Source organism: Taudactylus pleione, unplaced genomic scaffold (assembly GCF_031769625.1).
Source record: "Taudactylus pleione unplaced genomic scaffold, aTauple2 ptg001781l, whole genome shotgun sequence".
Taxonomy (NCBI): Eukaryota; Metazoa; Chordata; class Amphibia; order Anura; family Myobatrachidae; genus Taudactylus; species Taudactylus pleione.
Window position 1 is genome coordinate 323,369 of NW_028286178.1, and position 18,275 is coordinate 341,643.

Below are 18,275 nucleotides of genomic sequence, written 5' to 3' on the forward strand. Positions count from 1 at the left end.
CACCCATAATGCCTCTTTAGCACATAAGTACCTGAGCCTGTCTGCGCCCCTGCTTGTCCTCCTCACATGCTGCACCCCTACATGTGACAGGTCTTCAGGACCACAGCTGTGATTGGTAGCAAAGTGCTGCGACACACTGTGCGGCTGGTGACCCTTTACCATGTTCATCTGTGTTCCCTGAATCGAGCTTTCAGGGAGTGAATGGTACATCCAGCATATTGTATGACACAGAAGCTTTTATTATATACATTAATATACACAGCTATTACAGTATATAGTATCGATGCAGTACCTAATATACATTAGTTGCATCAATCGGCCATAGTGTAAATATTCAGCAGCTATTCAATATCCAAAGCATATAAATGTGATATAGGTGAATAAAATGAGAGCATAGACCACACTGCGATCAGTCACCAGGAGCGTCTGCAGGTCACATATACAGAGCTGATAACACTGTAACTGTATATGATGGTAGCGCAATAAATGCCAATTGGTAGGAACTATTGGGGTCCCATGAGGCTGTAGAAACTCCAACTAGGATGAGTCTCCCCAGATTAGTATTTATTGTGCTCATTATTCAGATGCTATTCATTGTGTTTTCCCTCTACACACCTGGATTGTGCTCTGTGCAGCACTTTGGGTCCATGAATATCAGCTCATTGAAATTGTATTTCTCCTGTGTCTAGTTCTATGATGTCTATGAAGGGCTGATTTCTGATTAAAACATTTCCCACACTCAGAGCATGGAAATGGTTTCTCCCCTGTGTGACATCTCTGATGACTATCAAGATCTGATTTCTGTGCAAAACATTTCCCACACTCAGAACATGGAAATGGTGACTTCTCTGATGACTATCAAGACCTGATTTATATGAAAAACATTTCCCACACTCAGAACATGAAAATGGTTTCTCCCCTGTGTGACTTCTCTGATGACTATCAAGACCTGATTTATATGAAAAACATTTCCCACACTCAGAACATGGAAATGGTTTCTCACCTGTGTGAGTTCTCAGATGTCTAACAAGATCAGATTTTACTGTAAAACCTTTTCCACACTCAGAGCATGGAAATTGCTTCACACTTGTGTGATGTCTCTGATGACTATCAAGACCTGATTTATATGAAAAACATTTCCCACACTCAGAACATGGAAATGGTTTCTCACCTGTGTGACTTCTCTGATGTATAACAAGAGCTGCTTTATATGAAAAACATTTCCCACACTCAGAGCAAGTAAACGGCTTCTCACCAGTGTGTGTAATCTGATGTCTAACACAAAGAGATTTCTGGGTAAAGCATTTCCCACACACAGAGCATTGAAATGGCTTCTCTCCTGTATGAGTTCTCTTATGTGTAACAAGAACAAATTTACGTGTAAAACATTTCCGACACTCAGAACATGAAAATGACTTCACACCTGTGTGAGTTCTCTGATGTGTAACAAGATCAGATTTTACTGTAAAACATTTTCCACACTCAGAACATAGAAATGGCTTCTCACCTGTGTGACATCTTTGATGTGCAACAAGATCAGATTTCTGTGTAAAGCATTTTCCACACTCAGAGCATGGAAATGGTTTCTTACCTGTGTGACTTTTCTGATGTCTAACAGAAACTGACCGACATATAGAACTTTTACCAGATTTAGAACAAGATAATATTCTATTACCTATATGAGCTGTACTGTGTGTAGCAAGTTCTGAAATATCAGGAGAAAGTTCCTCATGATTAGAGGGACAAGATGACATATCCGCACTGTGAAGTGCTGGATGTATATTTAGGGTAATTGGAGTCTCTCCTGGACAATCTTGTCTTATGTTCTTATCTTCTATTATAAAATCTGGTGACACGATGAGATCTCCCTGCGAGGTATTCCTGCTTGTGTGTCCATCTACTGGAAACAAATGTATAAGAATAAACAATTTACAATGAGAGCAAATGTTCTTGGATATCACAGTGCTTTCTTAAGCTTAACATGTCTAAGACTGAGCCGATTGTTTTCCCACCATCTGGAGTCCCCTCACCTCCATCGACAACCTCACCACATCCCACAAGTCTGCTGTCTTGGAGATATCCTTAACTCTGCCCTCTGCTTCAATATCCAAATTCAGTCCCAGTCTTGCCACTTCCACCTTCAAAATATCTCCAGGATCAGAGCCCCTCTCACCCTAGAGGTAACGAAGACCCTCATCAACTCACTGTTCATCTCTAAACAGGACTACTGTAACCTCCTCCTATGTGGCCTCCCCAACACCCATCTCTCTCCAATGTAATCTGTCCTCAATGCTGCGGTCCAGCTCATCTTCTCCATACTACTGCTTCTACCTCCCCATCAATACATTCAAGCTCCTTACAATCACCTATAAAGCCACCTTATGTCTCCCCCCTTCATCTCTTTCTACATCTCCCTCCACTCTCTCATCACCTACTTTGCTCTGCCAATGCCTGGCGCCTCTCCGCCCAACTCATTATATCCTCCCACTCCTGCCTCCAAGACTTTGCCTGTGCTGCTCCCCACCACTGGAACTCTCACTCTCTCAGACTCACCACCTCTCTCCAAAGCGTCACATAGACAGTACTATTATAGGTTGAATTATTCATTGTAGACAAGCATTGGTGGAAGGACTGTGCAATAATAAGTGTGTGCTTATAGCTGGTGTGTGTGTATACATGGAGTTTGTTGTGATGTGGGAGTATATGGTTTTATAGTGCAGGGAGGAGACACTGGTCAGATCTCTGGGCTGGTAACACACAGTGACATGATGTGAGGGAGAGAGCAGGAGTATAATAGAGGCTGATGGCTCCTGATGTATGAGATACACCAGAGAGTGTGGGGAGGAGACTGGTCAGTTCTCTGGGCTGGTAACACACAGTGACATGATGTGAGGGAGAGAGCAGGAGTATAATAGAGGCTGATGGCTCCTGATGTATGAGATACACCAGAGAGTGTGGGGAGGAGACTGGTCAGTTCTCTGGGCTGGTAACACACAGTGACATGATGTGAGGGAGAGAGCAGGAGTATAATAGAGGCTGATGGCTCCTGATGTATGAGATACACCAGAGAGTGTGGGGAGGAGACTGGTCAGTTCTCTGGGCTGGTAACACACAGTGACATGATGTGAGGGAGAGAGCAGGAGTATAATAGAGGCTGATGGCTCCTGATGTATGAGATACACCAGAGAGTGTGGGGAGGAGACTGGTCAGTTCTCTGGGCTGGTAACACACAGTGACATGATGTGAGGGAGAGAGCATGAGTATAATAGGGGCTGATGGCTCCTGATGTATGAGATACACCATAGAGTGTGGGGAGGAGACTGGTCAGATCTCTGGGCTGGTAACACACAGTGACATGATGTGAGGGAGAGAGCATGAGTATAATAGGGGCTGATGGCTCCTGATGTATGAGATACACCATAGAGTGTGGGGAGGAGACTGGTCAGATCTCTGGGCTGGTAAAACACAGTGACATGATGTAAGGGGGAGAGCAGGAGTATAATAGGGGCTGATGGCACCTGACTCCCCCACTGTGCAGATACAATTCCCTCATAAGCTTGTACATTGATGTAGTGACTTAGCAAGGAGAATATGTAATGTGTTTATAACTCACCTGTGCTGATATCTGTATGGATTTGTTCCTCCTTACACTGCTGATCACCCCTCACATACGTCTCTTCTTCTCCATCTATATCTTCTGCCTTCATATCAGTCACATACGTCTCTTCTTCTCCCTCTATATCTTCTGCCTTCATATCAGTCACATACGTCCCTTCTTCTCCCTCTATATCTTCTGCCTTCATATCAGTCACATACGTCTCTTCTTCTCCCTCTATATCTTCTGCCTTCATATCAGTCACATACGTCTCTTCTTCTCCCTCTATATCTTCTGCCTTCATATAAGTCACATACATCTCTTCTTCTCCCTCTATATCTTCTGCCTTCATATCAGTCACATACGTCTCTTCTTCTCCCTCTATATCTTCTGCCTTCATATCAGTCACATACGTCTCTTCTTCTCCCTCTATATCTTCTGCCATATTATCAGTCACATACGTCTCTTCTTCTCCCTCTATATATTCTGCCTTCATATCAGTCACATATGTCTCTTCTTCTCCCTCTGTATCACTCACATACGTCTCTTCTTCTCCCTCTATATCTTCTGCCATATTATCAGTCACATGCGTCTCTTCTCCTCCATCTGTCTCTTCTGCCTTAATATCAAGATCTTCACTCTAAATGATCCATATAACAATAATGTCTGATTTAATTGAGACTAAACAGTATAATATCAGTGTATAAGACACACACAGCTTATCTATGCATCATGTAGTGACAGTCACTGTGGTATACTGGTGAGACCCTAAATCCCACCTACCTGATGCTCCTGTGGGGTCCTGTGATTCTTCTCTGTACAATCCTGTGAATAATGAGGACAGGGACATCTCTCTGGGGTATTTCTGTTACTGGGTCCATCTGTAGGAGACACACAGTGACTGAGTACATTGTATATATAGATGTGCCCTTACACATCTTTGCTGCAGTCGAGACAAAAAGCCCCTTACGGAGCGCCAAGTCCCATTAGACACAAAGCGCCAGGTGACTTTTTTGCAACTATTTTTGCTGAAAATGCGTCTAAGTCACAATGCGATGTGATCAGCAGATTAATTGACATGCAACATATGTATATCTGTGTGTGACTGAGTCTCTGAATCTCTATACGAAGTGCTACAACCTGGCGAAAGCAGCTTTTTTCATTCCAAGTTCAGCTGTGCATCATATACAGACATAGGTGCAAACAGATATACAAGTGTCACATATCACATTAATCAGCACAGTCTGCTGGTGTATACTAGTAGCACAGGACCTGTTGGTTCATGCATGCCAGGCAAGTCGCACTGCGTGCTGTTATTTAGGTTAGATTTGAGGACACATCTCTATGAAAGACGCCCAACGTTAGCAGAGTAGCACGGGATCTAAGTGAGCTGCCAGGCAAATCACAATGTGTGGCATATTGAGGACAGATGTATGAGAACACATCTATAAGCGATTATCAGGTGATGTGTCTGTGTATATAGGGGGCCTCCATACCAGCTCTCCCCTGTACAATGAATGACAGTATCGTCTTACCCAGTGATGTGAGGGGCCAGTGATTCTCCATCATCACGTCCTTGTACAGACCCCTGTGTTCCTCTATATACTCCCCCTCCTGCATGGAGACACAGATAAGTGACAACCTGACACCTTATAGGAACCTGACACACACAATGATACAGTCATCACCCAGACACATCCCCTGGTGTTGCTGTATAATGTCCCATTCCCAGCAGTCACCACCTAGACACATCCCCTGGTGTTACTGTATAATGTCCCATTCCCAGCAGTCACCTCTCCAGTCATCACCCAGACACATCCCCTGGTGTCACTGTATAATGTCCCATTCCCAGCAGTCACCCCTCCAGTCATTACCCAGACACATCCCCTGGTGTTACTGTATAATGTCCCATTCCCAGCAGTCACCTCTCCAGTCATCACCCAGACACATCCCCTGGTGTTACTGTATAATGTCCCATTCCCAGCAGTCACCTCTCCAGTCAGCACCCAGACACATCCCCCGGTGTTACTGTATACTGTCCCATTGCCAGCAGTCATCACCCAGACACATCCCCTGGTGTTACTGTATAATGTCCCATTCCCAGCAGTCCCCTCTCCAGTCATCACCCAGACACATCCCCTGGTGTTACTGTATAATGTCCCATTCCCAGCAGTCACCTCTCCAGTCATCACCCAGACACATCCCCTGATGTTACTGTATAATGTTCCATTCCCAGCAGTCACCTCTCCTGTCAGCAGATGAATGATCTTGTTGGTGAGTTCCAGGATCTTCTGGTCATTGTGTCTCTCATGTATCAGTGAGTGAGGTGGAGGCACCATGATGGGGCTCTGGGTCCGGCTCAGTCCTACTGACACACGGGGACGGCTGCTGGGTGTCTCACACTCACCGAATGTCTTCTTCACTACTGTGTAATCCTGTATATTGGGAACATATCAATGAGAAGGTCAATTAAACTCCACCGAAATGAGGCTGTTTATTCAGGTGATCAAATTGCATAATATACAAAAAAAAAAAATCTTATAACAATCTCCCATATGTATGAAAATGTGGAGTATATAGTATCTCTTGCACCCCAAAAACTTTTTTGTAAGTGACAGAAAAAGAACAATATACTGATAGCAATGTAATACCAACTCCAGTGAGAACTGTGGGATTAATACTATATCTGAGACCGACTCCCTGCTGCTCGGATATTACTATAGATATAAGTGATGTCACTGTGACACTCCCAGATCCTCTCACCTCCCCAGTCATGTCCCTGTATTATTACTATAGATATAAGTGATGTCATTGTGACACTCCCAGATCCCCTCACCTCCCCAGTCATGTCCCTGTATTATTACTGTAGATAGAAGTGATGTCACACTGTGACACTCCCAGATTCCCTTACCTCCCTAGTGATGTCCCTGTATTATTATTATAGATATGTTATGTCACTGTGACACTCCCAGATCCCCACACCTCCCCAGTCATGTCCCTGTATTATTACTATAGATATAAGTGATGTCACTGTGACACTCCCAGACCCTCTCACCTCCCCAGTCATGTCCCTGTATTATTACTATAGATATGTGATGTCACTGTGACACTCTCAGACCCTCTCACCTCTCCAGTCATGTCCCTGTATTATTACTATAGATATAAGTGATGTCACTGTGACACTCCCAGATCCCCACCTCCCCTGTCATGTCCCTGTATTATTACTATAGATATAAGTGATGTCACTGTGACACTCCCAGACCCTCTCACCTCCCCAGTCAGCAGGTAGATGATCTCCAGGGTGAGATTTAGTATCCTCTCAGTCATGTGACTCCTGTCCTTGTCCATCTTCATTGATCAAGATCTGACTCCTCACTGCACAGAAATCTAGGAATAAATATAATTATTAGAAGCAATTTCTTACCAGTTATCTATGTAGTGCGCACATATTACACAGTGCTTTACAGGGAATATTTAGTCACATCTGTCCCTGCCCCAGGGGAGCTTACAATCTACATTTCCTACCACATGGACAGCCCATACACACACCAGGGGTATTTATGAAAGAAGCCAACTAACCTACCAGAGCACCTGGAAGAAACCAATGCAAACACAGAAAAACATACAGAATCCACACATACAGGACCTTGGTTGGGAATTGAATTCACAACCCCAGAGCAGAGTAGAAATGCTGTCCACTACACTATCGTGTTGCCTATATAAATGTAATACACTGAGTGACCACTAAGTCCCCTCATTCCCAGAGCCATAATGTCTAGGTCAGTGTTTCTTAGACGTTCCTCTGACCCAGCTTCATAGGGCTGCTCAGTGACCACCACACGTCATTGCTGGAGGTTACACCAATGGTCCTCTTGTGGCCAATAGTCCTGGACCTCCACAACACATACTTGATGCAATTTGCCCGAGGAAGCGGAACTGATCCATGTATTGGGGGTTACACTGACACTCCTGGGTGCCCCCCTCTATTAGTGACTTGGTAACCATGGTTGGTCTGAGCTTTCCTTGGTGAGAGGTTAATAGCTCCCTCCCTAGATATGATGATGTTGCCCCCCAGTGTTCCAGTATTGGGGGCAGAGTAATGGATGACTAGTTATTGTGGACATCTTGTATGTAGATGCCCTCCCCCTCTGGGTGAGTGTTTTGTAGGGACCCGTCAAAAAGGTTACTGTGGGGCCACAAAGCTCTAGTTACACCCATGGTACTGAGAAACCTATTCCGAGAGCTGGCGGAGATGGAATTAGTAACCCAACACCTGTTCTCAAACAGATAGAACTACTGCTCCAATACCTATTCCAGCAGCTGGAATGAACGGCTCGGCAACTTAGAGCCCTATTCCGGCACCCAGAATGGATGGCTGAGGCACTGGGAGACCTAATTGGGGCAGCTTGAAGGGATGGACAAGGTTCTTGTAGCCCTATTCTGGCATCTAGAATTGCTGGCTAACTACTCAGACCTCCAGTCTGGCAGCCCAAACACCTGGCTAACATACTCAGAGCTCCCTCCGCCATGGTTGGTTAAGGGTATCAGAGCTGTAATCCAGCACCGGGAACGGATTACTAATGCACGTAAAACTCCATTCTCCAGAATAGATGGCAAACATACTCTAGCTCTGTTTGAGCACCCAGAAAGGCAGGCTAACATACTGGAGCTCCATACTGGCACCTCTTCCTGTTTATCGATGTCAGCTGCATATCACTTAGTCCCACTTGCAGGCCACCAATACAAAGGGGTGCAAGTGGGTTCATAGGGATAAAAAGGGGGTGAGAACGCTCCGAGGTATATAAAGGCACGTGTGGCCTCTCGGCTGGCATATAGCGGCATAAGGGGGCTTTCAGGCATATGAAGGGGTGCGACTGTCCGCTGAGACTTATAAAAGGGCACAAGGGGGCTCTAAGTCATATAAAAGAGCACGAGGGGCCTTTATAGCATATAAAGTGCTGTTTTTGCCCATAAAATGAAAAGGTGGTAACCCAACCCACAGATCTGGTCACAATGTGCAGTGATAGAGAAGGCACGGTAGTGGTGAGGGTGCATGTATCCCCACCGTGTATGCAGATTGTGCCAAGGAGCAGAGCTGGCTCTGTGCAGGGCTCCCAGGCTCCACTCTGCCCTGAGCAGCTTCATACGAGGAGGCTGTAATTTCTGCCTGTCACACTAGGGATGGACACTGACATCTGATGTTTACTCACCATCAATGTTTGTTTTTATGGTAGTGGTTTTTACCATTCGATGGCGGCCTACGATTGTTTGTCACCATCGGGTGGTAATCATTCAATGGTGTTCCTATGGTGGCTTTTTTTAATTGCTAATAGCTATGACTCCCCTGGCTCCTTGTCTGCTGCCTGCATCAGGGAATCTTCATGGGTTTATCCTGGGTATGTAGTGTACCCTACAGTTCCCGCTGCATAACGCAGGGACAGCCATTAGTATGTAAGCTCTGACGAGCAGGGCCCTCATCCCTCTTGTGCTTCTCTTTACTTATACTTCTCACTCCCCACTAGAGCACCTAACATGCCTTGTTGTGTATCTGAGTACTCTGATCACTAATGCAGCAATGTGTATAACCCTTGTCCTGCATTGTATTGTACAGTAAGTCACTGGTTTCTTGTTCCCTTATTTATGTCCCTTCATTTATATACAAAGACTGAATCCGCACATTAGAGAGTACAGTATTATGATGTTACTCCAGACCCCAATCCCACCCCCTGCCTACGAAGCTGCAGTTATTATTGTGTATGTACATATCATATAAATAGTTTTACCATTGAATTCTTTTGATGCGATGGTTAGTTACCTTCACATCGAAAGTTTCAAACATTTGATGGTTGGCTTCCGATGTCCAGTCCCAAGTCCCCAAATGAGGATGTGCACTGAGAGTTATACAGAGGCAGGGGGCGCTGCAGTGAGCTGAGCCGTTCAGGAGAATTCCATATATTTACAAAATCCTGCTGACCCATTTTATAATCCCTATCCCTACGCATCAGAGCAACCAGTTACCAAGCAAGGTCTGCGTCACCTGTATTATAACAGCAACGGGGTCTGTGCCACCTGTATTATAGGAACAACGGGGTCTGTGCCATCTGTATTATAGTAACAACGGGGTCTGTGCCACCTGTATTATAGTAACAACGGGGTCTGCACCACCTGTATTATAGAAGCAATGGGGTCTGCGCCACCTGTATTATAACAACAACTGAGACTGCACCACCTGCATTATAGTAACAACGGGGTCTGCACCACCTGTATTATAGTAACAACTAAGTCTGTGTCACCTTTATTATAGTAACAACTGAGTCTGCGCCATCTGTATTATAGTAACAACGGAGTCTGCGCCACCTGTATTATAGTAACAACGGGGTCTGCCTCACCTGTATTATAGTAACAACAGAGTCTGCGCCACCTGTATTATAGTAACAACGGAGTCTGCGCCACCTGTATTATAGTAATAACGGAGTCTGCGCCACCTGTATTATAGTAATAACGGAGTCTGCGCCACCTTTATTATAGTAACAACTGAGTCTGCACCACCTGTATTATAGCAACATCGGGGTCTGTGCCACCTGTATTAGAGTAACAACGGGGTCTGCGCCACCTGTGATATGGCAACAACGGGGTCTGCGCCACCTGTATAATAGTAACAACGGAGTCTGCACCACCTGTATTATAGAAGCAATGGGGTCTGCGCCACCTGTATTATATCAACAACTGAGTCTGCACCACCTGTATTATAGTAACAACGGGGTCTGCACCACCTGTGATATGGCAACAACTGAGTCTGCGCCATCTGTATTATAGTAACAACGGGGTCTGCACCACCTGTGATATGGCAACAACTGAGTCTGCACCATCTGTATTATAGAAGCAATGGGGTCTGCACCACCTGTATTATAGTAACAACAGAGTCTGCACCACCTGTATTATAGTAACATCAGGGTCTGTGCCACCTGTATTAGAGTAACAATGGGGTCTGCGCCACCTGTGATATGGCAACAACGGGGTCTGCACCACCTGTATAATAGTAACAACGGAGTCTGCACCACCTGTATTATAGAAGCAATGGGGTCTGCGCCACCTGTATTATAACAACAACTGAGTCTGCGCCATCTGTATTATAGTAACAACGGGGTCTGCACCACCTGTATTATAGTAACAACAGAGTCTGCACCACCTGTATATTAGTAACAACAGAGTCTGCGCCACCTGTATTATAGTAACAACAGGGTCTGCGCCACCGTCTGCGCCACCTGTATTATAGTAACAACTGAGTCTGCGCCACCTGTATTATAGTAACAACTGAGTCTGCGCCACCTGTATTATAGTAACAACAGAGTCTGCACCACCTGTATATTAGTAACAACAGAGTCTGCGCCACCTGTATTATAGTAACAACAGGGTCTGCGCCACCGTCTGCGCCACCTGTATTATAGTAACAACTGAGTCTGCGCCACCTGTATTATAGTAACAACTGAGTCTGCGCCACCGTCTGCGCCACCTGTATTATAGTAACAACGGGGTCTGCGCCACCTGTATTATAGTAACAACAGGGTCTGCGCCACCTGTATTATAGTAACAACGGGGTCTGCGCCACCTTTAGTATAGTAACAACTGAGTCTGCACCACCTGTATTATAGTAACAACGGAGTCTGCACCACCTGTATTATAGTAACAACGGAGTCTGCACCACCTGCATTATAGTAACAACAGGGTCTGCGCCACCGTCTGCGCCACCTGTATTATAGTAACAACTGAGTCTGCGCCACCTGTATTATAGTAACAACTGAGTCTGCGCCACCTGTATTATAGTAACAACGGAGTCTGCACCACCTGTATTATAGTAACAACGGGGTCTGCGCCACCTTTATTATAGTAACAACTGAGTCTGCACCACCTGTATTATAGTAACAACGGAGTCTGCACCACCTGTATTATAGTAACAACGGAGTCTGCACCACCTGTATTATAGTAACAACGGAGTCTGCACCACCTGCATTATAGTATCAACAGAGGCTGCGCCACCTGTATTATAGTAACAACAAAGTCTGCACCACCTGTATTATACAAATAGAAGACTTGAGTGCAACCCTCCTGCACAATGACAATGCAGCACCAGAGTCAGCTCCATCTGTACTACAGCAAAGTGACACAAGAGTCTGCTCAGCCTATAGAATAATAACATAATTACCTCCTGCCAAACACAACAATTGCTGCTTCCTGTATCTGCAGTCGTTGGGAATGATAGAGAGACTGTATGGGCGTGTAACGTCACTTCCGCCCTCACTACTACGTCACTTCCAGGGAACAAACACTGAAGGGGATCTATAGTCACCCGTTGTTCCTCATGAAGTGATTTGGGCCTCGGGAAAATGGCCGCCGCCTCCGTCTCTTTTGCACACTGGGGACACTTACTGTAGCTGTACATAGAGTCCTGCTCTAGTGCCCGGAGCTCCTCCCCCTTACTCCAGCAGCAGCATCAGCGTCACATGACCGGCTGCCGTGTGATCCTGTTCTAGCGGCGGCTCCTGCTGTATCCCTGGTAATGTCATCTACTATTATTATACAGGGGGAGCAGCCTGTGGTGTCCTGTTATTACTATTATTATACAGGGGGAGCAGCCTGTGGTGTCCTGTTATTACTATTATTATACAGGGAGAGCAGCCTGTGGTGTCCTGTTATTATACAGGGGGAGCAGCCTGTGGTGTCCTGTTATTACTGTTATTATACAGGGGGAGCAGCCTGTGGTGTCCTGTTATTACTATTATTATACAGGGAGAGCAGCCTGTGGTGTCCTGTTATTACTATTATTATTATTATACAGGGGGAGCAGCCTGTGGTGTCCTGTTACTATTATTATACAGGGGGAGTAGCCTGTGGTGTCCTGTTGTTACTATTATTATACAGGGGGAGCAGCCTGTGGTGTCCTGTTATTACTATTATTATACAGGGGGAGCAGACTGTGGTGTCCTGTTATTACTGTTATTATACAGGGGAGCAGCCTGTGGTGTCCTGCTAATACTATTATACAGGGGGAGCAGCCTGTGGTGTCCTGTTATTACTATTATTATACAAGGGGAGCAGCCTGTGTTGTCTTGTTATTACTGTTATTATACAGGGGGAGCAGCCTGTGGTGTCCTGCTAATACTATTATTATACAGGGGGAGCAGCCTGTGGTGTCCTGTTATTACTATTATTATACAGGGGGAGCAGCCTGTGGTGTCCTGTTATTACTATTATTATACAGGGGGAGCAGCCTGTGGTGTCCTGTTATTACTATTATTATACAGGGGGAGCAGCCTGTGGTGTCCTGTTATTACTATTATTATACAGGGGGAGCTGCCTGTGGTGTCCTGTTATTATTATACAGGGGGAGCAGCCTGTGGTGCCCTGTTATTACTGTTATTATACAGGGGGAGCAGCCTGTGGTGTCCTGCTAATACTATTATTATACAGGGGGAGCAGCCTGTGGTGTCCTGTTATTACTATTATAATACAGGGGGAGCAGCCTGTGTTGTCTTGTTATTACTGTTATTATACAGGGGGAGCAGCCTGTGGTGTCCTGCTAATACTATTATTATACAGGGGGAGCAGCCTGTGGTGTCCTGTTATTACTATTATTATACAGGGGGAGCAGCCTGTGGTGTCCTGTTATTACTATTATTATACAGGGGAGCAGCCTGTGGTGTCCTGTTATTACTATTATTATTATACAGGGGGAGCAGCCTGTGGTGTCCTGTTATTACTATTATAATTGTACAGGAGGAGCAGCCTGTGGTGTCCTGTTATTACTATTATTATTGTACAAGGGGAGCAGCCTGTGGTGTCCTGTTATTACTATTATTATACAGGGGGAGCAGCCTGTGGTGTCCTGTTACTATTATTATACAGGGTGCAGCCTGTAGTGTCCTGTTATTACTATTATTATACAGGGGGAGCAGCCTGTGGTGTCCTGTTATTACTATTATTATTATACAGGGGGAGCAGCCTGTAGTGTCCTGTTATTACTATTATTATACAGGGGGAGCAGCCTGTGGTGTCCTGTTATTACTATTATTATTATACAGGGGGAGCAGCCTGTAGTGTCCTGTTATTACTAATATTATACAGGGGGAGCAGCCTGTGGTGTCCTGTTATTACTATTATTATACAGGGGGAGCAGCCTGTGGTGTCCTGTTATTACTATTATTATACAGGGGAGCAGCCTGTGGTGTCCTGTTATTACTATTATTATTATACAGGGGGAGCAGCCTGTGTTGTCCTGTTATTACTGTTATTATACAGGGGGAGCAGCCTGTGGTGTCCTGCTAATACTATTATTATACAGGGGGAGCAGCCTGTGGTGTCCTGTTATTACTATTATTATACAGGGGGAGCAGCCTGTGGTGTCCTGTTATTACTATTATTATACAGGGGAGCAGCCTGTGGTGTCCTGTTATTACTATTATTATTATACAGGGGGAGCAGCCTGTGGTGTCCTGTTATTACTATTATTATTGTACAGGAGGAGCAGCCTGTGGTGTCCTGTTATATTACTATTATTATTGTACAGGGAGAGCACCCTGTGGTGTCCTGTTATTACTATTATTATACAGGGGGAGCAGCCTGTGGTGTCCTGTTATTACTATTATTATACAGGGAGCAGCATGTGGTGTCCTGATATTACTTTTATTATACAGAGGGAGCAGCCTGTGGTGTCCTGTTACTATTATTATACAGGGGGAGCAGCCTGTGGTGTCCTGTTATTACTATTATTATACAGGGGGAGCAGCCTGTAGTGTCCTGTTATTACTAATATTATACAGGGGGAGCAGCCTGTGGTGTCCTGTTATTACTATTATACAGGGGGAGCAGCCTGTGGTGTCCTGTTATTACTATTATTATACAGGGGGAGCTGCCTGTGGTGTCCTGTTATTATTATACAGGGGGAGCAGCCTGTGGTGTCCTGTTATTACTATTATTATACAGGGGGAGCAGCCTTTGGTGTCCTGTTATTACTATTAATATACAGGGGGAGCAGCCTGTGGTGTCCTGTTATTATTATTATACAGGGGGAGCAGCCTGTGGTGTCCTGTTATCACTATTATTATACAGGGGGAGCAGCCTGTGGTGTCCTGTTATTACTATTATTATACAGGGGAGCAGCCTGTGGTGTCCTGTTATTGCTATAATTATTATACAGGGGGAGCAGCCTGTGGTGTCCTGTTATTACTATTATTATTGTACAGGAGGAGCAGCCTGTGGTGTCCTGTTATTACTATTATTATTGTACAGGGGGAGCAGCCTGTGGTGTCCTGTTATTACTATTATTATACAGGGGGAGCAGCCTGTGGTGTCCTGTTACTATTATTATACAGGGAGCAGCCTGTGGTGTCCTGTTATTACTATTATTATACAGGGGGAGCAGCCTGTGGTGTCCTGTTACTATTATTATACAGGGGGAGCAGCCTGTGGTGTCCTGTTATTACTATTATTATTATACAGGGGGAGCAGCCTGTAGTGTCCTGTTATTACTTATATTATACAGGGGGAGCAGCCTGTGGTGTCCTGTTATTACTATTATACAGGGGGAGCAGCCTGTGGTGTCCTGTTATTACTATTATTATACAGGGGGAGCTGCCTGTGGTGTCCTGTTATTATTATAAAAGGGGAGCAGCCTGTGGTGTCCTGTTATTACTATTATTATACAGGGGGAGCAGCCTCTGGTGTCCTGTTATTACTATTATTATACAGGGGGAGCAGCCTGTGGTGTCCTGTTATTACTATTATTATACAGGGGGAGCTTCCTGTGGTGTCCTGTTATTATTATACAGGGGGAGCAGCCTGTGGTGTCCTGTTATTACTATTATTATACAGGGGGAGCAGCCTCTGGTGTCCTGTTATTACTATTATTATACAGGGGGAGCAGCCTGTGGTGTCCTGATATTATTATTATACAGGGTGAGCAGCCTGTGGTGTCCTGTTATCACTATTATTATACAGGGGGAGCAGCCTGTGGTGTCCTGTTATTACTATTATTATACAGGGGAGCAGCCTGTGGTGTCCTGTTATTGCTATAATTATTATACAGGGGGAGCAGCCTGTGGTGTCCTGTTATTACTATTATTATTGTACAGGAGGAGCAGCCTGTGGTGTCCTGTTATTACTATTATTATTGTACAGGGGGAGCAGCCTGTGGTGTCCTGTTATTACTATTATTATACAGGGGGAGCAGCCTGTGGTGTCCTGTTACTATTATTATACAGGGAGCAGCCTGTGGTGTCCTGTTATTACTATTATTATACAGGGGGAGCAGCCTGTGGTGTCCTGTTACTATTATTATACAGGGGGAGCAGCATGTGGTGTCCTGTTATTACTATTATTATACAGGGGGAGCAGCCTGTGGTGTCCTGTTATTACTAATATTATACAGGGGGAGCAGCCTGTGGTGTCCTGTTATTACTATTATTATACAGGGGGAGCAGCCTGTGGTGTCCTGTTATTACTATTATTATACAGGGGAGCAGCCTGTGGTGTCCTGTTATTACTATTATTATTATACAGGGGGAGCAGCCTGTGTTGTCCTGTTATTACTGTTATTATACAGGGGGAGCAGCCTGTGGTGTCCTGCTAATACTATTATTATACAGGGGGAGCAGCCTGTGGTGTCCTGTTATTACTATTATTATACAGGGGGAGCAGTCTCTGGTGTCCTGTTATTACTATTATTATACAGGGGAGCAGCCTGTGGTGTCCTGTTATTACTATTATTATACAGGGGGAGCAGCCTGTGGTGTCCTGTTATTACTATTATTGTACAGGAGGAGCAGCCTGTGGTGTCCTGTTATTACTATTATTATACAGGGGGAGCAGCCTGTGGTGTCCTGTTACTATTATTATACAGGGAGCAGCCTGTGGTGTCCTGTTATTACTATTATTATACAGGGGGAGCAGCCTGTGGTATCCTGTTATTACTATTATTATTATACAGGGGGAGCAGCCTGTAGTGTCCTGTTATTTCTAATATTATACAGGGGGAGCAGCCTGTGGTGTCCTGTTATTACTATTATTATACAGGGGGAGCAGCCTGTGGTGTCCTGTTATTACTATTATTATACAGGGGGAGCTGCCTGTGGTGTCCTGTTATTATTATACAGGGGGAGCAGCCTGTGGTGTCCTGTTATTACTATTATTATACAGGGGGAGCAGCCTCTGGTATCCTGTTATTACTATTATTATACAGGGGGAGCAGCCTGTGGTGTCCTGTTATTATTATCATACAGGGGGAGCAGCCTGTGGTGTCCTGTTATTACTATTATTATACAGGGGGAGCAGCCTGTGGTGTCATATTACTATTATTATACAGGTGGAGCAGCCTGTGGTGTCCTGTTATTACTATTATTATACAGGGGGAGCAGCCTGTGGTGTCCTGTTATTATTATTATACAGGGCGTCCTGTTATTATTATTATACAGGGGGAGCAGCCTGTGGTGTCTTGTTATTACTATTATACAGGGGGAGCAGCCTGTGGTGTCCTGTTATTACTATTATTATACAGAGGGAGCAGCCTGTGGTGTCCTGTTATTACTATTATTATACAGGGGGAGCAGCCTGTGGTGTCCTGTTACTATTATTGTACAGAGGGAGCAGCCTGTGGTGTCCTGTTATTACTATTATTATACAGGGGGAGCAGCCTGTAGTGTCCTGTTATTACTAATATACAGGGGGAGCAGCCTGTGGTGTCCTGTTATTACTATTATTATACAGGGGGAGCAGCCTGTGGTGTCCTGTTATTACTATTTTTATACAGGGGGAGCAGCCTGTAGTGTCCTGTTATTATACAAGGGGAGCAGCCTGTGGTGTCCTGTTATTACTATTATTATTATTATTATACAGGGGGAGCAGCCTGTAGTGTCCTGTTATTACTATTATTTTACAAGGGGAGCAGCCTGTGGTGTCCTGTTATTACTATTATTATACAGGGGGAGCAGCCTGTGGTGTCCTGTTATTACTATTATTATACAGGGGGAGCAGCCTGTGGTGTCTTGTTATTACTATTATTATACAGGGGGAGCAGCCTGTGGTGTCCTGTTATTACTATTATTATTATTATTATAATACAGGGGGAGCAGTCTGTAGTGTCCTGTTATTACTATTATTATACAGGGGGAGCAGCCTGTGGTGTCCTGTTATTACTATTATTATACAGGGGGAGCAGCCTGTGGTGTCCTGTTATTAGTTTTATTATACAGGGGAAGCAGCCTGGGGTGTCCTGTTACTATTATTATACAGGGGAAGCAGCCTGTGGTGTCCTGTTATTATTATAATTATACAGGGGGAACAGCCTGTGGTGTCCTATTATTATACAAGGGTAGCAGCCTGTGGTGTCCTGTTACTATTATTATACAGGAGGAGCAGCCTGTAGTGTCCTGTTATTACTTATATTATACAGGGGGAGCAGCCTGTGGTGTCCTGTTATTACTATTATACAGGGGGAGCAGCCTGTGGTGTCCTGTTATTACTATTATTATACAGGGGGAGCTGCCTGTGGTGTCCTGTTATTATTATAAAAGGGGAGCAGCCTGTGGTGTCCTGTTATTACTATTATTATACAGGGGGAGCAGCCTCTGGTGTCCTGTTATTACTATTATTATACAGGGGGAGCAGCCTGTGGTGTCCTGTTATTACT

At 44.8% G+C, this 18,275-nt stretch overlaps 1 protein-coding gene across 2 annotated transcripts; it reads right to left on the reverse strand.

Moving 5' to 3' along the window:
* Positions 1-218: 218 nt before the first annotated feature.
* LOC148436365 (uncharacterized) lies at positions 219-11,904 on the reverse strand. 2 transcript variants are annotated; one of them, XM_088464959.1, is made up of 7 exons: positions 11,799-11,904; positions 6,866-6,982; positions 5,839-6,030; positions 5,131-5,209; positions 4,379-4,476; positions 3,614-4,235; positions 219-1,897 (listed from the first exon to the last, which is right to left on the reverse strand). In XM_088464959.1, the coding sequence occupies exons 2-7, from the start codon at positions 6,947-6,949 to the stop codon at positions 660-662; spliced, it is 2,313 nt and encodes a 770-aa protein (XP_088321085.1). In that variant the 5' UTR covers positions 6,950-6,982; positions 11,799-11,904; the 3' UTR covers positions 219-659. The 2 variants fall into 2 exon arrangements, with proteins under 2 accessions (XP_088321085.1, XP_088321084.1); XM_088464958.1 differs by having other exon boundaries at positions 219-1,900.
* Between the last annotated feature and the right edge of the window lie 6,371 nt (positions 11,905-18,275).

Excerpts from the sequence above, each read along its gene's own strand:
- LOC148436365 (XM_088464958.1), bottom strand. The coding sequence starts at position 6,949 with ATGAAGATGGACAAGGACAGGAGTCACATGACTGAGAGGATACTAAAT. Across the intron at positions 6,031-6,865 it reads TCTACCTGCTGACTGGGGAG|GATTACACAGTAGTGAAGAA; the intron begins GTGAGAGGGTCT and ends CCCAATATACAG. Across the intron at positions 4,477-5,130 it reads CTGGCCCCTCACATCACTGG|ATGGACCCAGTAACAGAAAT; the intron begins GTAAGACGATAC and ends TGTCTCCTACAG.